At 40.8% G+C, this 21,951-nt stretch overlaps 1 protein-coding gene across 1 annotated transcript in view; it reads right to left on the reverse strand.

The window, feature by feature from the left end:
• Positions 1-3,731: 3,731 nt before the first annotated feature.
• WWC3 (WWC family member 3) overlaps positions 3,732-21,951 on the reverse strand; it is a 102,866-nt gene continuing 84,646 nt past the window's right edge. The window contains exons 12-23 of the mRNA XM_084790583.1: positions 18,622-18,742; positions 17,370-17,444; positions 16,380-16,466; positions 15,237-15,429; positions 14,728-14,895; positions 14,225-14,376; positions 12,642-12,807; positions 11,342-11,506; positions 9,568-9,660; positions 7,772-7,999; positions 7,150-7,277; positions 3,732-6,308 (exon numbers count right to left, since the gene is read on the reverse strand). Of these exons, the coding sequence (XP_084646709.1) occupies positions 6,242-6,308; positions 7,150-7,277; positions 7,772-7,999; positions 9,568-9,660; positions 11,342-11,506; positions 12,642-12,807; positions 14,225-14,376; positions 14,728-14,895; positions 15,237-15,429; positions 16,380-16,466; positions 17,370-17,444; positions 18,622-18,742 (1,643 nt within the window). The 3' untranslated portion in view covers positions 3,732-6,241. The remainder of the gene's footprint in view (positions 6,309-7,149; positions 7,278-7,771; positions 8,000-9,567; positions 9,661-11,341; positions 11,507-12,641; positions 12,808-14,224; positions 14,377-14,727; positions 14,896-15,236; positions 15,430-16,379; positions 16,467-17,369; positions 17,445-18,621; positions 18,743-21,951) is intronic.

The following is a 21,951-nucleotide window of genomic DNA, read 5'->3' on the forward strand; positions in this document are numbered from 1 at the left end:
GATTTATTTATTATGTATACAATGTTCTGCCTATATGTGTGCCTGCCTGCCAGAAGAGGGCAGCAGATCACATTATAGATGGTTGTGAGCCACCATGTGGTTGCTGGGAATTGAACTCAGGACCTCTGGAAGAACAAACAGTGCTCTTAACCTCTGAGCCATCTCTCCAGCCCTGTTGGTCTTATTCTTAAATTGCTATACGAGCACTCGCATGATACGGGTTAAAGCAAACGAATGGTGGCATGATATTCTAGTGCTACCATCCACTTCCTTTCCCCAGAAAATTGCTCTATCTTTAACCATTTAAACAATCTAAAAACAATGACCAATGTAGTAGTAATAAAGACCTCTACCAGCAAAATATGTTGTATCGAGAAAATGGCAAATTCTAGTCCTGGAGCATAGAGTCAAGCAGGTCAGTGGCAATGAGACCACTTCACAAGACTAGGCTCAGAACAGAGGGGGACAGGAACTGGGCAGATTGCTCTAGCCAAAGATGGAGAAATTTGAGCATCAAGGACAAGTCTAGTGCATGTCAACACCAGGAACAGTTACTCACACTAATAATAATGTATGTTAATAATAATGGTGGTAAAGCTCTCAAAAACAAAACATCAAATTGCTCACTACTGTACATTTGTAATACGATTTGCTGTTTTGAAAACCAGTAAGAAAAAAAAAAAAGTCAAGAATTTATCATGCCTTTCCCACAGAAGCTGTTATTACAGGGTAACCAAATAGATAAGCTTCTCTTTAAAGTATTTCACTTCATGTGTAGAAAAACATGGTAGACTCAGATTACAAGGAACTCGTCCTTAGGGAATCACTGGCTGTAGGTCTTATCAACAGTAGCTGACATTACAAAAAGACACAGGATACTGGAAGTCACCAGATGATGACCATATGGAAATCTACCAGTCATTCTTCTCAAAAAAAAAAAAAAGAAAGAAAGAAAAGAAAATGAACTTCCACATTTGACTACTGTTGTGGAGCAGTTTCCTCTGAGTTCAAACAGTCCATCCTGGAGGAAAGCTGATTAAGACTGAGAATGTTGAAAAAGAGGGCCCTGTTTTAATTCTAAGGAAGAAAAAAAAAAAACAACAACAATAAAAAACCAGAGGAATTAATGAGATGGCTTGGTGGTTAATACTGGTTACTCCCTTAAGCACTGCTCTTGCAGGATCTAAGTTCAGTTCCAAGTCCCCATGTTAGGTAGCACACAATTGCCTGTAACTCTAGCCCCAGGGAATCAAATGCCCTCTTCTTCTGTCTTCTTCAGGTATCTCTCTCTCCCTCCTCTCCCCCTACTCTCTCTCCCCTCCATCCCTCTTAAAAAAATAAAGTACATCTAAAATTTAAAAAATGGGAACATAAATAATTGCTCAGTGGTTAAGAGCATTGGGTATCCTTCCAGAGGACCCTGGTTGTATTCTCAGCCCCCAATGGTGGCTCACAACTACCGGCAACTTCAGCATGGAAACATACATACACAAAAATGAAAGTAAAGAATATTTGAAAATAAAATTTAAAAAGTCCCAAGAAGTGAACAACTCAAAAGTCTCAGTAAGTTCCTGAAACCCACCAAAGGTACAAGTCTACCCTCTCCCCAAGGTTACATAAACAGCAAGGGCTGTACTGAGTAGAGGGTACTCCCTGACCTGTGGAGCCTGCAAGTTGTGCAGAGAGTTTCAGGGTTCCAGTTTTCATGCAACGCTCAGCTTTTTGTAACCAAGGCATGTTTGGTTGGGTTCCCTATCTGGGGTAAGTAGGCATTAATTCACATCTCCCCAGGAATACCATCACACAACAACTACCAATTTATAAGTAATAAAATTCTGTAGAAAATGTTCAACTATACCAGAGATGAACTCACTAAGTCCAGAAAATAGAAGGGTTGGAGGATTCATGAAGAACTGTGTGTCGATATGATGTAGATTGAAAGACAATGAGATACCACTTTGTACCTTCAAGATTTGCTATCATTGTAATGGCAAGACAAGTTCTGACCAGAATGCGGAGACACTGGAGGTCTGGTGCACATCTGTTGGAAAGGTAAAATGGTATAGCTGCTTCGGAAAATATTCTCAGTATAATCCAATGAGAAATGAAAAACTTGAACATGAAAGCTCACAGCAGCTCTACATATAATCATCCCCAAATTGAAGCAACCTAAATGTCCAAGTGACAAAAGGATGGATAAGATATGGTCTGTCCACACAGTGGAAAATTACTCTGCTGTAAAAACCAAATGCTGATAGATAATACAGTGTGGCTGAATCTAGGAAGCATTGTGCTTAATGAAAGGAGGCATATAAAAAAGATGCATATTGTATGAGTCCTTCTATATGAAATATCCCTACACGGGCAAATCCATATGGAAAGCAAATGTCTGGGAGGAGGAAAAAAGGGTGATAGCTGATAGATGTGTGGGTTGTTTGGGAGTGATCAAATATCCAAATTAATTATGGTAATACTTTCATAACTCTCAATATATATAAAAACCTGAGTCATATGCCTTAATGAGTACATCCCATGGTATTTGAATTCTATTTCAAGAAAGGTACTAACAAAAAAACACATATATAAAAATTAACAAATGATTATATTTGGATTCTGTTCGGAGTTAAAAAATAAGAAAAGTATGGCTGTTGACCTTTGTGTTTTAACATGAAGGTCATATTAATATTGATGTCATTTAAAGGCCATTTAATATGAATATCAGATGCTTGGTTGTAATAAAGTCATTATGTATGAGTTTTGCTATTAACAATATATACTGAAATATTTTTAAAATGAAAAAAAAAAGACATATGAAACGTGCTTCAAATCAGAAGATTGAGAGTTGGGGAAACACTAATGGCTTGTGTGGAAGCCAGGTGGGTTTTATTATGTGTTCATTCATTGTACTAGTCTCAAATTTTTATACATCTATTTTATATTTAAAAATAAACATGTCTGAGATGGCTATTCTTAGTTTCAACTTGTCTACATCTAGAATTAACTAAAGCCCAAATAGTTGATAGATTTTGTCTTAATTAAATCATTTGAAGTGGGAAGACCCACTTCTAATCAGGAGCTTTGAGGTGAGAAGATAAAACTTTAATATTTTTTCCCATTAGTTTATTATTCATCTTACAACCTGATCACAGCCTTCTCTCTCTTCTCCTCCCATTCCCACCCTCAGTCCTCTTTCCCTCATTCCCCCTCATATTTTCCTCAGAGAAGGGGAGCCCCCCATGGGTATCAACCCACCCTAATCATGGTCTTTTGAGGTTGGAATATCCACCTATAATCTGGGTCACTCCTTCTGGCAGTCTATATAAAGACACAGAAGAAGGAAGCCTGCTCTCTTTGCCTGAATGCTCTCACTATAGCAAGTCCATTCCTTCATCGGCATTAGAGTTTACTTCTTCAGGATTCCAGTGTATAGTGAAGACCAGCTGGGTCATCCAGCTTTGTGGACGTTCCATTCATAGGCAGCCATTGTTGGAATAGCTGGACTACAGCCTATAAGCTATTCTAATAAATTACCTTTCTACATCTATCTAGATTCCTTCTATAAGTTGTTTCTCTAGAGACCCCTGACTAACACAATGTCTCTATTCATTTATTTGTTAGTGTTGAGACTGAAATCAAGTCTCTGTATATGTGAAGTATGTATGTATTCTACCGGTGAGCTATATTTCCAGCACCATTTTTTGTTTATTTAAACAACAAACCACACATTCCCATTTGTTCTTAAGGCAGGTTAGTTTAATTTTATAGAAGAAATACCTTCAAACAATACAAATTACACAATCATGGAGAACAGTGACAAAACAAAGAAGAGATGAATACTGATTATAACTTATTCCCACAACAGAAGGTTACTTATTTCAGCAATAATCACCAAAGTCTGACAATGCAATGATTAGATAAAGCAAAACACCAAATTCCCTTTTACACGCGGTGCTGTTGCAGAGACCCTGGTGGCAGATTTCAGGTTGTTGTACGACCAGAGCTGCTCAGAGACCAGAGTTTTCTTTTTCACCAGGCCAAGCATATATACAAACTCACACAGCAGATGGAAACTCCCTCCAGCTCCCTAATGCCCGCAGCCCTTCATTTATCTGAAGTGGGCAATGTATTCCCGGCATGGTATTTTTAAGAGGCTGATAGCTGCCAAAAGGAAGCAAGTGAGGGTGTTTGGTACCATGTCTCCTATGGCAACAAACAGTCCATGCAATACACCTGCACAAAATTCACCTTCCACATGTTGCAAAGCCAGATGGCAAAGAGAGAGAGAGAGATGACGGAAAGGTGTCAAACCCAGGTGCTCCTCCTTGGACTGCTCCTAAAGCATGGGCTGCATGTGTTTCCTGTGGGGGCAAGAGTAGGAACATAACACTCCCCACAGAAATTGACATAAGATAGGCAGTGATGTTTCTGAAAAGTACGCTTAGAGTTTTTGTACTGGCATCATTGGTTTTCCTCAGCTGCTCCCTAATTTGGGTTGGCAGAAAAGCTACCTCATTCCAGGTAGAGAGTGGCCTGGGAAGAGTTGCCTCTGTGAGGCAGTGTCAGTCACAGTTGGCTCTGGCTGGAGGTTAAGGTCCCGATAATCTGCAGGCACAGGGCAAGGGCCTGCTCAGCAATGCTGCTTGCTACTGGCAGGGCTCTAAGGATTGGTACCTTGGGTCTCTACCTCTATTGTAGGTTTGTACAAAAAGGAAATTGGGTGGGGGTGGGGGCAAAAAGGCAAGGCTAGAAGCAGGAATGCATAGCAAGAGATGACAACTGTAAAAAAAAAAAAAAAAACAAACAAGGTTTTCAATCTTACCACCACTGACAAATTCCATTGTCTGTGATTGGTCACATGTCAATGAAATGCTTTTAACAAAATTCATTTTTAATAAATTGAGAAATGAAAGTGGGTTATACAAGGACGAGGTTACAGACAGATAAGAAAGGAAACCCGATCAAAAGGGACATTTCCAAGGAGGGGAAGAAAGATCAAGGAAGAGAGTTCTGCTTTCTTTGACATTTCCTATGATTACTTCATTTATTCATTCAAGGCCTAGAAAAGAAAGCACACTTACATATAATAATAGTGTGCTAGACAAACTAAATTGTTTGGCATTTAAAAGAATCATGGTATATTTTTATTCCATTAAATTTTCCCTCATGATCTAGTTCTAAAATTCTATGAGGAATATTGGTTAGCTCCAATATGAGAGAAGCATTTTGATTTAACTCAAATATTCTCCTGCAATGACTTGCTGGGTAAGCCATATTACCCACACGCCCTTCTCTCCACATACACAAAAAGCACCTTCAAAGGTTATGTCTCTGCTCTTAGTATCTGTTGTTTTCACTCTTTTCACTTTCCTTCACAAAACAGTAGGGGTAATGGAAGAGCACTCCCACCCTGCTGTCTGTCAGATCAGCCAGAGGTATCAAAGATAGCTGTACATGCTTTGACAACTGTAAGCAATGTGAACAGCCACCAGTCACCAGTGGACAGGCAGGCTGAAACCTGGGATGCTGGAAGCTCTGTTGCCGGCTTCAGACTTGGAGTAAGCACAGAAAGATGCATTAGATGACAACACAGCAATGAGGAGCCATCAGTGCCCAGGACACTGAGCCCTACAACGCATACACAGCTTGCAGAGTATGACTGAACCACTGCAGTTGATACTTTAACATAACACACAGAGAGTGAAAGTATACAATATACATGGTAAATGCACGTATGAGAAACTGATACATGTGACAAACTCAGCACATAGTGTTTGCGTTTTAGGTGTCAGAAACAAAACCAGCCCCAAGTTCCATTCTACTGCATGACAAAGACTGAAGAACAAATTTTCAGACTTAAAATACACCTTAAAGTCAGTATTTTCCTTCAAGGAAAAAAGTACTATAAATAAATTACAATACAGTGAATTTGCCTGAACTCACTTCGTTTCTGTCTTCCAGCCTTTAAGTCAAATAAAACAGTGTAAAAACTGTACACTCTTAACATGATATTTGATCTTTTATAAAATAACCTGTCTTCAGAGATGTCGATTTCACAACAAGGGAAAACCAAGCCCTGTTGCCGTCACTATTATAAAATATATATGTATAGATATATGTTTTCTTTACAAAATGTGTATATTAATAGCTTTGCACAAATATTTTAAAGACAAATTTAGCTAATCTAAGAACTTCATGAAAATAAAACAGGCAGATAAATACTTCATGTGCACAATGCACTACATCAAACGTCGTCGGCTGGGAGAGGAGGTATGTTAATCCTTGGTCTTGTAAAAAATGCTATCTTCTCCCTAGGATTGGAAAGAATTGTATGTTAAAAGTAGATCCAAAAGGGCTATGGATATAGCTCAGGGGCGGAGTGCATGCCTACTTTACATAAGGCCCTAGACTCAACCCCCAGTAGCAGAGGCTGAATTTAAGTCATCAGTAACCACTGTTTATATGAAACCTATGATGTATGTGCTTGTCTATACCGGCTAAAATACTCATTAGTATATGGTGGGTATATAGAAAAGTCTTGTTAAGAAATAAATAATAAGGCGAGAGTTGTGTGAATGAATGAATGAATGAGTTCCAAATCAAAACTGAAGGCAGAAAGTTATACTACTTAAATGCTAGTTATAACAAGGATGTGAATATTAAAGATCCCAATACATTAAAGCTAAAAGTCTACCATGGTATTTAGCAATTAGAAGAATTGACACAGGTAGATGCTACAGTGTGGATGACCTTCAGAAGCCTGATGCTAAATGCAAGTTGGAGGACACAGAAAACTAATCTCATTAATAGGAAATAGCCAGAGAAGGCAAATACAGAGAGAGGGGGAACAGACTGCTGGTTGGCGGGGATCAGGGAGGGGGGATGGGCTTAACTATCAAGTGGGTATGAGGCACTTTCCTTTGGGGACTATGACAATTATTTGAAAACCAAATGGAGGGTGTAGCAGCATGAGATTATTGATGCAGCAAATGGTATTTGGTATTAATCTGTTTGTTTTAAATATGTTAATTTTATGCTTTCTGAATTTCACTGTAATTTTTCATAGGCACTGAGAATGTAGTTTTAATCATGCCATAGTGATAAGAAAGGAGTGAGCAGTAATGTTGGGCCCAGGGTTCATTCCCTACCTACCTAAAGGTCTGTACTTGGATGGGCTCCTTGTGGTTCTGCCCTCGCAGCTGGTAGATCTCTTTGGAGGCCTTCTTCAGCATCTTCTCAGCTACTTGTTCTTGATGGTAGTCAAGTGTGGTCTGTCTTGTCTGCAACAGAAACATATGATGAGCAAGACTTTCTCCTGCTACTTAATACAAAACAAAACAAAACAAAACAAAACAAAACAAAACAAAAACACAATGAATGAGTTCACTCCCATCCTGGGAGTCCAGAAGACTTATAACATCAGACACAGAGATTCAGAAAAAAGCCTGCTCCAGCTGTGTCCACAGAAGAAATCTCCACAGAAGTGCCCAGGGTGGCTGGATCCAAGCCTGGCTGAATGTGGCCCCAGGACATTCCCCAGACAAGGCAAGGAGGATCTTGGTATCTTTCACTCTCCTTGAAGAACCTCTAGGTGTCTACTGGTGCCACCACAAATACGCATAGTAGGGGAACTTTTCATAAAAGTGCCAGGACCCTTTCAATTACTGTATCTTTATAGGAACACTGGCAACTAGAGCTCAGGGTGGAAACCATGGACAAAGCAATAGCTTGGGAATTCTAGAGGGAGTCCAGATTAGGCCCTTGGCCCTCTTACCTGCCTCTCTGCTTCCTTCAGTAGGCTGCGGAACCGGTCATCTCGGAGCACCCAGTGTGGGAGGTCAGTCTGGCCCCGCAGCTGCGCATCTTCCAGACGCTGCCTCAGCTCCCTGAGGGTGCCAATCTCCTCATTCAGTTGCCTCTGTCGAGTCCTCGAGGCCTGGAGGTCCAGCTCCAGGTCCAGAGAGGTGCGGGCCATGAGCTCAGCCAGGGATGACCTGCAGGACTGTGGAAGACAGGCAGGGGGCACCAGTGAGCATGCAACCAGCTTGGGCTGGCACAGGCTCCATCTTCTGGTAGCTTCTTCCACAATTAACAGGAGATTGCTGTGGTACAAATATGTCTCTAAGCCTGACCTATCCTACATCCACACTAATAAACAAAACAAAACAGATTCTCACCAGGCATGGTGGTACACGCTTTTAATCCCAGCATTCAGGGGCGGAAGCAAGTGATCACTGTGAGTTCAAGACCAGCCTGGTCTACAAAGTGAGTCCAGGACAGCCAAGGCTATTCAGAGAAACCCTGTCTTGAAAAACCACCCCCACCTCAAAAAAAAAAAAAACCAAAGCAAATAAAACAACAACAAAAAACCCAACCCAACCAAACCAAACCAAACAAAAAAGATTTTGGCAAGATTATCAATACCAAAATTAGGAAGAGCAAACTTTTTTCTTTAATAATTGCCTACAACTGTGTCAAAGTATAGATCAACAGACCCTTATATACAGCTTACAGGAAAAAAATGAACACATTCCTTTAGTAAAGTCATTTGATAATGTATGTCTATGGTATAAAAATGTGCATTTTTTGGCTTTGAGACTTCATTTTTCACTGGCATCTGATAAGCAAGAATGACAACACACAAAAGTGACCCAATTAAGTAGTGTTTAAAACAGTGGTGGTGGAAGGATAAGTATATAACAGCAGGAAACTGGCATTTCCAGCATCCAATGGATCAAGGTCAAGGATGGTGCTCAACAAGAGAGCATGGGACAGTAACAAAGTATAACTCATTTTAAAAATGTTGATACTACTGCTGTTCAGACACAACTTCTGTAGCTCAATTACATACTTTCTTAGATTTTCTAGTATGCAACTAATCTGAGTAGCAATATCGCATGGGAATCTTGGATTTTTAAAATATCTATTCCAAAAGATGCTTGCCTAGAAAAGACAGGAACTTACCCTAGAAACTACAAATTTTAAAGCTGGCATGATAAAAAGGAAAAGAAACCTTGGCCAACAGAGGCAATGGAAGCAATAGAGGCATGCTCTATATCAAGAAATTGAGTTGTAGAGACTGGAGAGATGTTAAGTGGTTAACACAGTGGGCTGCTCTTGCAAGGAACTTGAGTTGGGTTCCCAGCACCCATTCAGGTGGCTTATAACTGCCCATAACTCTGCTTCCATAGATCAGGAATCCACAGGCATCTACATCCACATGTGCACATACTCCCACATAAATACACATAATTAAAGTAAAAATAAATCATAGAAAGTCCAAATTTGCCAAGACACAGATACTCTCATCAAAAGGAAAAAAATAACATCATGTAGAAATAATTATTTATTTAATACATGTAAGACTATAATGGTCACAAATGATATAAAATCATCAGGAAATGCTAATAGAAGTATGACGCTATTATGCTTCCTAAAGAAGTTAAAACAAAATAAAAATACTCTTTTAATTAATGTGGCCTTAAGCATTTCCTAAAATAACATTATTTTCTGTAAATATACAAATAAACCACAGCTGTTATAGATTCCATTAGTTTCTGTAGTACACACCTGTTTGTAGCGAAGGGTTCGTCTTTCCAAAGTATTTCGTATAAAAGGGGACTTCCTGGGCAGTGTTGAACTGTCACTGTCACTACGATAAAGCTGCACCAAAAAGAATAATCAGAAACAATTTTATTAGCCATTTTCTATTAATTGCTGAGTATTCCAACTGGGATTCTTTTTCCCCTTCTCTGAGGCATTTCAAGCACATTAATTTTTGTTGTTGGTGATGCTTTTACCAGGTCTTTGGACCTTATAAAAGAGTTTTAAGTGAAAACAAAACACAAAACAAACAAAACTGCCAACATGGTCTTTTTCATGCTTATCAACTTAACCACATGAATTTTCTACACGGACCAAAGCAGTCATACTTCTGTGCTGTCCTTACCTACTATGATTTGATATTAAGTAAGATGCTTATGAAAGCAGGCACTGTCTTCAGCATGTTTCACTGTTCAGCAATCATTCACATTTGCTATTTATTTCTGGTTTTAGTAAAATGGCTTTCTGGAAAAAGAGACTCATTCCTGGTAGAATGACAAGCCAACATTCACCAAGCCCTGCTGTGCCAGTCAAGGGAAAGGTGTGGTTTTTAAAGGGGAAAATAAAGAACACTTCTTTATGGGTGCCCCTACGGATTTCATGTGGTAGTGGATCAATGGTTGTCTGTGTGAGTGCCCAAGTCTTTCCTACCCAGCCCTAGTTTCTGTACCAGTTACAGGAGATACTCAGGAAACACAGTGGCATGGAAGCTTACTTGCCCTGTGGTCATACCAACATGCACATAAACAGCAAGGCTTCTAACACCAACACCAATAAATGCAGTCTTTTATGCTAAGGCACATAGCTCAACCCAGCAGCTGCCAATCTTCCTCCAAGAAGCAAACTGTCCTACTATTACTTTATTGTCAAAGAGCATCTGAATCTGCTCCTTGCTGGTTCTACTGAAGCATAGGCTAAAGAAGGAGCATGATGATGGTATTCAAGTGAGTATGCCCAACCACTTATATAAGCATCATGACCCTCATTTTCCCTTCAAAACCATTTCACTGTCCAGGTCAATGGTATTATTGTCACTCAGATTCACTGTCCTCCCTTCAATAACTACAGTGGCTTTGGCCACCTATCTACCTACCTACAGGTTCTCAGTCTCATGTGCACATCAGAGCTTCTAAAAGTTCTTATTCTCAGGTTCAACCTGTGACCAGTGACAAGCCTCTAGGAGTTGGACCTGAGTGTCAGTATTTAGTAAAGCATTCTAATGCGATATGACTGCATATCTCCATCATTCCCCAAAGGGTATAAATTTCCATGTGGATGAATTGAAATGTATTCCTTAGAACCTACAGGATTCAAAGAGACTGGCACCTTGCTGCTCAGCCATGTGACTACACTTTAGGACTTCTGAGAATGAAGAGAATGTGCTAGTGAAACCTACAGACCTTTATCCAACCCAAGACAATCCCCATTTTGACTTGCTGTCTTTGAGGCTGATGTCACAATATTCACCCTGCCTCCTCATCTAAGATGGGGCACATAAAGCAGTGAAAATGTGTGGGAGGTAGAATTCTGACGAAATCCAGAACTTAACAGGCTCAGGGCCAGGTGGCAAGCTGAGCGCCTAGCACTCATTTTATCTCTACTCATACATGGTGGTCATTCATTCATTGGTATGGCTTGTGAGAATACACATGTCTTTTAGCAGAGATGGCAAAAATGGAAACATGACAAAGAGAGTAATGAAGAAAATGTTGCACATAGTAGTAAAGGAATTTCAACTCACCCTGCAAACATACTGGCTCCTTGCCCCTGGTGAGAAGGTCTGTGAGCGCACAATGGTGCTACTGCGGACAAAAGGAGAGCCGCGGGCACGGCGGCTAGGCCGGTCCTTTCGAACACCCAGTGCTTCCTCTGGGAAAAGGTCTTCTGTGGTAGTTTCCTTGTCAACCTAGGTAGTAGGCTTTTTGTTACTCTAACATCTTCATAGCACAAGCAGTATGTTTAGTGTGAACAACATCCCCTTGGAAGTTTCTTCCTGCTGGTCTACCTTTATTTTATACCTACTACACAGAAGCAGCATTGCTAGAGCATGCAGTAGTTCATTTTCTCCCTACCTACTCCTATCAGCTCTCTTTTTCTATTTTTGGAAACAGGGTCTCGCCATGCAGCTCAGGTTGGCCTGAAACTTATTATATAGTCCACATTGGTCTTGAACACCAGGCAATCTTTCTGCCTTATCCAGTCCAAAGTGGTGGGATGAGAAAAATAAGCCACTGAAGGCTTTGAAGTCCTGCTGTGCCATTTTCCATAGTAATTATATCATCTCACTTTCCAGTCCTTTCCAAAATATAAATGTAAATAAAGTTTTTAAAAAAGGGAAGACATCAATCTAGCATCTCCAGGTCTTTTTTTGGTAGCTTTTACTTCTCAAGGTTGTAAACAGTAGAACTGCAGCAGTTCCTGGAGACCTAGTCTAAATCAAGTACTCTAGTCTGCTGCAAAAGCTGCAGATTAAGAAAGTAAGCAGGGGGAAGAGTTCACACGTGCTGTTCAGGGACCAGTGGCATAGCATAATTTTTGTACATCGAATTGTTAGGGTAATGCCATTTCAGTGAGGTACAGATAGAGTGTCAACTTCTCAAAAACATATTTGTCCCTGAAGATGGGAAGGGCTTACCACAGCATGGTGTAAAAATTCCCTATTTACTAAATTACAGCTGTCCTTTTCTTGTAACCCACAGGTGATGGACATTTCTGTAGGACCTTCTGAGCTCACAGTAATTTCTTACACATCGTAGGGAATGCTACCATTCAGTATTCAATAATAAAGGGCCCTTGCTTAGCTATTACCTTCAAATGCCACACATCTCCATACCAACTAATACCTACAAGGCGTGGCTATTAGTGAGTGCATAGTCTACTCGTACACGTGACCACATCAGTCTAGCTTTCTGAAGTACACCTGGCTTTCTTTTACCCTGCCCCTCACACTTCCTATAATATATATGAGGACATACCAACTTTCCTCCTAGGACTGGCCAGGTGCTATACATTCAAAGGCCCCTTTGACACTTTTTACTTACCTTAAGAGGCAGGGGCTGAAGTTTCTCAGGGTTGTAAGAATCTGCCTGGCCAGTAAACACATGGCCATGATTGGAGTCCACACCAATGTAACAGGAGTCAGGGTAGTGGGGGCTGGTCTGGGTGCAGTTGCTACAGCCACTATCAACCGAGTCAGCCTGCCAACTCCTAAAAGATAAATATTGCAACAGTCCATGAAAAGCTCATCAGAGGTGATACCCTTCATGGTTGTTTGCAGGGCAGGGTAGCAAAGACAGCAAAGAAGACTTGTTTATTTTCAATAACTAAAGACAGCTGCTGTTCTCACAAAATAGAAGAAGTCTTTCTGTTTTCTAAGAAAGACAGTATTCAAGGTCTTTCATTAACAGTCTTATCTTTCTTTATCACTCAATTGGAGCCACTTAAGACACCAAAAACTCTACTAGAAAATCCTACCCAAGTTTCTGTCTGACCATGTACAGAATACCCTATCCCTCTGCCAGGTGCTCCAAAAGCACACTTCATAAAGACAATACTCTTTTGGGAACTCCGTGGAAGGAATTCAATTGACCCTCCCTCCATAGAGGGTAAGTCAAACCATTTCGTTGGAGGTGTTCCTTTAGCAGAAGACCATCCATCTCCCACAGGCCTCTATAGCCAAGGAGTCACTGACTGGCCACTTCAAGCAGCAATGGAAAAAGAAGCCGCTTGGTTATGTGATTATATCCTTCCATTGAGGGGTGTGTTGACAGGAGGCAAGTCCACAAAGACAAAGTGCATTTGTGGTTGAAGACTGTCAGAGGGAAGAAGGAATGGGAGTGGTGGCTAGTATGTGTGGAGGGGGGGGGTGGGGGGTGACGGGGAGTCTTTTTGTTTTATAAAAATTCTCCACAGCAGACTGTGATAAAAATGGCGTATTGTAATTATACCCCACACTAGTGACTTGTACACTATAAATGGCAGATAGATAGATAGAGAGAGAGAGAGATAGATAGATAGATAAATAGATAGATAGATAGATAACAACAACAACAGTGGGAGTGGAGCTCAGAATGTACAAAGCCTTAGATCATTCCCAGTACCCTAAAAGAAATGGAACAACAAACAACAACATAATCTAAAAGGAACTTTGAGTCAGGCATGGTGACATATGCCTATAATGCTAGCACTCAAACGGTTAAGGCAGGAGAGCTGCAAAGCCACCTTGGGCTAAGCTTTAAGAGCCCATTTCAAAAAAAAAAAAAGGAGTGGGGGCGGGGTGTCTTTGTTATTGTTAGTCTCAGCAGAGTGGAGTCTTAAAAAGAAATTCTGGACTTGAAGGAAGAGGAATGGGCACAGAACTCAGGGTATTTGTCTTATTCAAACCACCATGAAATTCCCCACCAGAATATGGCTCCTGAGCATATTCTAGAACATCCTAGAGGGACAAAGAGGAGGAAAGTGACTTGTGACTTGCATGTAGAACACTCTCCTGACTGAGAGCCACACTGCCTGGCATTGGGCAGGCTAGACTGTCTACGGTAACTTCGCTTCACCTCCTTAAGTTATTGTGCAGAGTTCTGCCTCTTCCTGCAGCCTTTAAGAGGGCAGGGGACTATGCACTCACCTCTCAGACACAGCCTCACCCTGCTCCTCCTTACGCTCCATTTCCAGGATCTCCTCTTCAGTATATTCCAGTTTTACCCGCTCCTCAGCCAGCTCTCTCTCCACAGCTCTGAGCTGTGCTGTGGTTCTGGCCAGCAGCACTGTCACTGCATCCTGAAAGAGGAAAGGATGTTTGTGCTTAATCTCTTGACAACACAGGAAAAGACCCCACCATTCCCAGCAACATACTGTTCACCCTGTGCTTATAGCTCTGTGCCTACAAACTTGTACAAAAGTACTGATTGCAAACATGTTTGCATTAACAATTCATTTTCAGGAAGTGGTCTTGTATGCTATTATGTTCCCATCTGATTCCTTCTCCTGACACCGTTTCACTGATAACCCGCGCTGACTTGAAGTCTACAAGAAACCGTCTTAAAAATGAGTACCTAGAGCAAAGCCAGTCTCAAAGTCAAGAAAATGGACGTAAAAGATTGGCTCTCTGAGCTAGTGCCATGTACCTACCGTCTTTCTCGAGCTGGCATTCATGGTGTCCTGTGTGGCACTCTCCAGAACTTGCACAGGCTCTTTTGGCTTAGGTGGCTCAGGGCTGGCAAAGACCTGCACAGGATACCAGCGCAGCTGCATGTCGCTTGAACTATCACAGTCGGCCAAGTTTATCTGAGAAATGCCCTGCATGGGTGTTAGAAACAAAAGCCAAAGCCAATCCTTAATAGTTTTATTCTGTAACTGTGGTCCCTTAAAATATCAAATTTGACTACCAGACCACACACGGTGGAAGAAAGAGAAAGAGAAAGAAAAGTTTTTCTCTAGTACCTACATATGTACACCCTCACCCCTACTTGCCCCCCCTGGGCCCCACAAACATAAGAGTAATTATAAAAAAACAAAATGAAAAATTAAATTAGCAACAAAGAAGATATGGAGGAAGAGAGAAAGAAGATACGGTCATAAAACAGAGAGGGGAGGGAGAGCACCGTATGAGAGAGTGGAGGCCTTGCTGCCACACATACCAGCAGTTCTTCCTGTAGCTGAGGACTCACTGAACACACATACAACTGCAGCGATTTCAATGTCAACATGCTGGAATGCACAGGGATCTTAAACACTTCATTAAAAACCAGTGGAGCTTGGAATTCCAGAGACTTGGAGCAGTAGGTGCTGGGAGTGCCAGAGTCGAGTGGTGGCAAGTAGACTCGGATGTGGCTGGGGATAGAGGGGAGAAAACATGTTGTGTCAGCAGCTCGCTTACTGGTATGACATTAGTGTGGTTCCCACCCTCCAGGTCCAAAGGACTAATGTGTCTCTGTAGATTGGATGGAGCATGAGCGACTGGCCAAGATCAAACTTGGCGCTTTGAGGTTCTGTTGGATACTTTGTTTCAGAAAGAGTTCTTCTGCCCTCTCCTTATAGTTCTGGCATCTATAGAGGTACAGTCTTTTTCCTGTGCTTTCTAACCCCAGCCTGGGACTTGGCAAACAGTTGAGCGGGTGAAATACATGTGACCATTGCTGTGTGTATCACCAGATGAGCTGAATCTCGATGTGGATCCTCATTGTTACAAAGCTAGTTTACAAGGAATGGATGGGGTTGGTTACCTAAGATTTGAATGCACCATTATTTGCAGTCACTCACCTTAGGGAGACCCTTCATGAGCACCTACCTAGGGTCACAGAGCACACAGAGGCAACAATTCTACCACAGAGGCCAAAATCACTAGCTGACTGCCAAATGGCCCCAATTCCTATTTCCTATTCCTCTCCTTAGCCGTGGACTCCTTGAACTCAATCTTAGGCCTCTTGATATATGTCATTAGATCACAGAGTGGGATGTGCTTGCACAAGTACCACAGGGTAATCCTCAACACTGCCAGTGGCGGGCACTTCATTGGCAGCGGCACAGTACACCAAACATCTTAACTAATTAACTAAGCGCTTAATACAAATATATACATATATAATATAATATATAATATTATATTATTATACTTTATACTTTAGATAGATATTCCCTACCCTTTTACTGAAAATTCAGGCTCCCAAACCATTTTTTCCCTCCCCAGTCTGGTGAGTAGAACAGGCAATGAGCAGTATTGGGTAGAGGAAGACCCTCACGAGCTGTACACAGCCTTCAGGTCTCCAATAGCAGGAACTTACATTTTGCAGTCTTCCTTCATTACTAGGCCAGCAAGGTTCCTCAGTTGCAGCACATGCACAAGGAGATACTCATTCGTACTATCATGCCTAGAAAATAAAGCTCAAGTTCATGGACTGTAAATTCCCCATTAGCGGAAACGGCCTCCTGATTTAACAGCAACAGTGTCCCACTGACTGAGGAGCATTTTACCCTATTTGAGTCCCATGGGACATTGGTGATATCTCAAAGTATTTGTTATTATCAAAACTGGAATGAGAGTGTCAAGTAGATGGATAGCAAGGACAAAACTGAATACCTTACAGTGTACAAGATGGGACACCACAGCAAAGAATGACCTGATTCTGTCAACAGTGTCAGCACTAAGAAATCTGTACCAGAATAACAAGAATGGGAAAACCAAAACTACAGAGACCTGAACATCCTGTGCTGTCAGTATAAACATCATGGCACCTGCTTTTATTGAAACTGTGGCTAGACATCCATAAGTGACACTGGATGACTCACTCTGGGGATAAAGGAAGGACCTTGCTATCTTATATTTACTATGGTGATCACTGTCAACTTCCAGCATTAAGTGTGGAAATATACCCCCAAGGTCTTGAGTTTGAGGAGGTTTTGCTTTTCCCACCATTCTGACTCCCAACACTAAGCTAACAGTCCTCAGCTGTGGTATCAGTGATGAAAGATAGCAATGCAGCCACTTTTCTCTTTCCCTTCTGCCTTCTACCATTGTCAACTCATCTGAGACAAAAGTAAGACCTGAGCTATCAAGAATGGGGAAGCAACGCCTGAGTCATGGGGTCCCTCTATCCTCCTTTACCTGTCCATGGAGATGGGAACCATGAAGCCACCCCCCTCAACTCCACCTACAGGGCATCATTAAGGCTGAAAGATGACTGGGTGTATCAAAGGTGATGGAATACCACCTAAGTGGGCCTCATTTCACAGGGCATCTTGAAGAGTAACAGGAAGTTGGCTTTTATACTCACAGAAATCCCACATAGATCTGGGGCTCATTGTTTCCATATGTGTCTCCAAAAGCAGCCTCTTCAGTGTCTTCATTTCTAAACATAATGGTAAATTCACTAGGTTTATTCCAAAAGGACCTGTACAGGCTCTCTCATGCTCAGGGTGTCCCTCACTGAAAGGAGCTTTATCAAACTGTGATTCAAGCACATAAGGCATGACTGGTCCCCATGATCCATCATGGGTACCTGCACACAAACTTCTTTCTTTATCCCTCCCTTGGTTTTAAAAAAGACTTATTTATTTATATTTTATGTATATAAGTGTTTTCCTGAGCATCAGTGTGTGCACTACACATATGTAGGGGCCATGAAGGCCAGAAGACGGCATTGGAAATGGAAATATGTTAAGCCTAGAAATAGAGTAACAGATGCTTGTGAGCTGCCATGTGGATACTGGGAACAGAAATCGAGTCCCCTGCAAGAGCAACAAGTTCTCTAAACTACTGAACCATCTCTCTAGCCTACCTCTCTGTTTTCAGATGGGGTCTTGCTAGCTTAGCCCAGGTTGGCCTAGAACTCATTTTATAGCCCAAGGTTACCTCATATTTGTGGCAATATTTTTTTCCTGTCACAGCCTCCACAATGCTGAAACTATAGGTATGAGCTACAGCAACACATGTCTTGATCCTTATTTGTGTTGTTCTGGGGTTTTGCTTTGTTTTAGAAAATAAGTGCAAACCTTCTGAAACTCCATGTGACACAAAAGGCAGTGTTCATGAAGTGAACTTTTAAAAAACTTTGTAATGACTAAAAGATCGTTACAGATACTTGAGATTTACAACTGTACAAAGAATAAACAACAGCATAGACAGTGAATCAAAACCAACTACTCAATCTCCAAATATTTTTTTTCACCACACGGGTCTACCTGTAGCTAAAGAAGGAAAGAAAGGGAGAAACTTTATTGCTAGGAATGCAGGTCCCTTGTACGCATTGTGCATACTTGCTCTTTATCAGCTCTATTGGACAAGGTCCAGGGGATAAAAGCCATTCCAGAACAACACAACCTCCAAATGGCACACATTAGCCAGAGGTGTTTTCCCCACAGGGTTCTAAGGCCCAACCTCCCGAAGATTAGAGGTAGAAAAATATTCATGGGATTATAAACAAAGCTCAGAATCTTACTATTTCCATATAGATTCTTTGTGTGAATACCAATAATGCTCTGGCTAGGGTATTTAGGGATGAGGAAACAAGGTGGTCAGCTCCTAACCTTTTGGTTAGGGGTTCAAATACCCCACTGTCACTGGCAAGGGAATAATCTGACAGGCATGCAGAAACACGGCGTGCTCTCCTCTCCAACCTCTTGGCGCTGTCTTCTCGGAGGGTCACTGCTGCAAACAAGGGACACACCTGGGTCAGCAGATGATAGCTCAGCTGGCTAGTACATCTATGGTAGAGTGCTATAAAGTCACTAAGTGCTCCAGAGACAAGCCATGGCATGTGCATGCAGATAGACATTGTGCATGATGGTCTTTAATATTGAAAACCAAAAGCAAAACCAAAGCAACAGACTTCTGTCTGAGTACTACTTCTTGCTTTTTTCTTTTTAAGGTAGAGGCTCACTATGTAATCCTGGCTCTTTGAACTTGAGATGTTTCTCATCCTCCTCCATGCTGGAATTATGGTATGCACCATTATGGCTGGCATTGGCATCTTCTTAAACTAGTCTCTTACCTGTCTAGAAATACATTTGAACTCATACATCTTGTATTTCCCCTTTGATGATGAGAACATAGGGCATAAGATGACAGAGGTGGGAAACCCCTAAAAGAGTCTGGGAGGGGAAGGCTATAAGGAAGGGACAGAGGTAGCAGGGGTTTGGAGGAGAGGAGGGAAAATCAGAATCACAAAAACACACTTTGTTCAAATATACCATAATGATATACAATACATTATGTACTGATTGATTAAAATGTAAAAATAATTTTTAAAAGAAAAAAGATACTCAGAAGAATTGCAGCTGCACTGAGGTTTTCTTTTCTACTTTTCTTTTTTATGCTACTTTAGTAACCTTTATATTTTACACAATAAACTTATTTCATATTGCTTTTATGATAACTTTTAAAAAACTATCCAAATACATCCTAACAAAATACGATGATCTTCATACCAAGGACACGGATTCACCCTTTGAAAACACTGTCTTGGAGACCTATCGCTTGCACAGGGACTAACATCTCTCTGTTAGTGCCACTGCAGTACCCTTCTCTGTCACCTTGGGCCAGACTGGCTTCCGGAATTGCTTTCTTGGTTCAGAATGCTACTGTTCCTGAGTATTTGATTTTAATCTTTCATATCTACTTTTAGGAGCCAAAATAATCACTGCTTTTTGTTTTTTTTTTAAACCTAGTTTATCTTTTTCTTTTACTGAAATGGGTTCCTTTAAACAAAACCAATCAAAACATACTCAACCTTTTTAGGATACATGTGGTCATACATGTAGAAATCTCTATTTTATAGGAGACATTCTTTGTTAAAGTACAGAATAAATAAGAACTGCTCAGACTTCATGCTGCCATTTGCTAAAAATACAGGTATCTCTAATGTCTCTGTGCTTCTCTTTGGCTATCCAAGTTCCAGAAACTGAAAACTTGACATTCTGAACTAACAAAAAGGATGAGCCTAATGACAACCCAGCCACTTCTCTTTTTTAACCAAATTACTGCCCATACCAACTAAACTCAAGCATATTAAACAGATAAGGCTATGGCCTTTGGTCTATCAATATTAACTGGAAACAAAAGCTGGCTTTCTAGTTGTCTATAGTACCAGCCATGGGGTTAAGCTGCTTCTGCTATGATTAGCCAAGGACAGAAGCCAACTTGATCCTCAAGTAGCTGAAGGTATAAAACTCTCAAATTGTAACTAGAACTCCAAGGTCCTGCTCTTGGCTTTGTCCTGTCTCATGAAATTCCTCAAGCCCTGACTGCATTTGGGATGTTCTGGTATCTGAGCCTCTACATTTGCAGATCTCTACAAGTGAAACCAATGCCTGTTTCCACTCCCTACTGAGACATCCACCAAAGATGCTTCCTCTATCAAGCTTTATATCCTTTTGGGGAAACAGAACTAGGTGACAATCCTCCCGCTTCCATAGTCCTATTCCATCATACAGATCTAACCATTTTTTCATCATTACAACGTGAATTCTTTCAGAGAGGATGGACACTGAAAGTTCAGACTGTCATTGAATTCACAGAGCAAGAGGGAGCAACTTCGCCAGGTGCCCTGAATTAAAAAAGATGCAGCAACATCCACAGTACATACTCAAAACTCTAGAACGTCAAGACTGGCTTGGGAAGTAGTGAAAATAATGCAGGGAATAGAAATTTTTCTACCCATTCATTAAAAACAAAAACAAAAACAAATAAACAAAGAAGCACACTGCTCTTTCCTTATTATAGATAGACAGACAGACACAAGACCAAGGAACATAATAAACATTGCTTGATATGAAGGGGAAAAAATGAAAATCACATCATAGCCAAAGCCATCAATAGGCATATTAAAATAATGAATACTATTAAATTTTGGAGAAAAAAATACATATAGGAAATAAATATTAAAAGCTTTTTGAAAAAAGTTCATACATTATTATGAATAATGGCAGTGAAATAATAATGATATGACAATCAATAAGCTACCACCCCCAGCCACCCTAAGCATGTAGTCACTGCAAAAGTTGTGCCCGAAGCCTGAGCATCAAAGGGTGATAAGGAGAATACCAAAGCCACTTACAGTAAACGTTTCTGTGGAGCAGCATGAGAAGAGATAAAAAAAAAAAATCACAGAGTGAAAACTATAAGACTTCAGCTGATAATTTCAAACAGGGTATGTACAATAAAATCATCAATAAATCGCAAACTCAAAAGAATTTTATGGATTTTGATAGCATATACTAACCAGTAGGTTAAAAAAAATAAAGTATTTAAAAATCAGGATATATTTAACTTTAAAAATCCCGGAAAGACAAAACTGTGGCAAAAATGTAAAAAATGTCCAAAATTATCCTCCACTGTCTTGCCATCTGTCTATCTGAGTGCCTTAGGGTCTTAACGGGAAAGTCATTGCCTTCTAGCTTCGGCAATTTAGATTTTTATCTTAGCAAAACTTTCTTACTAGAACAGCTTGAAGCCAAACTTAGATTTTACAGAGCAAGGCTGAATGTTGGAGGGAATTGTATGACCCGGAACACGGTGGGATGGTATGCTCGGGGCTCTGATAGCGTGCTTGAATGCTATCACAACTCTAGGCTCTAGAGTTGCTAAAGCACATAGGAATGCAAGGAGTCTCCCTGTGTTTACGCAGTTTCCCTGCTTAGGATTCTGGGAGCACCTAGCAAGTTCCAGGAACCAACTTAATTACTTCAAATTCCTAAGGTCACAAGTCAACTTTCAGTGTCATCCAGGAATCTTCCACCAGGTGGCAGTCCCTAAATGTAGATGAAGCAAAATCCTCCCAGTCTAAATTGTTGGAACATGACAACCAATGTCTGCCATAGAACAAGAAAGAAAACTAAAGAAATCAGGATCAGAAATTA

The sequence above is a fragment of the Acomys minous genome (genome assembly GCF_964271855.1).
Source record: "Acomys minous genome assembly, chromosome: 7".
In the NCBI taxonomy this organism is placed as follows: domain Eukaryota; kingdom Metazoa; phylum Chordata; class Mammalia; order Rodentia; family Muridae; genus Acomys; species Acomys minous.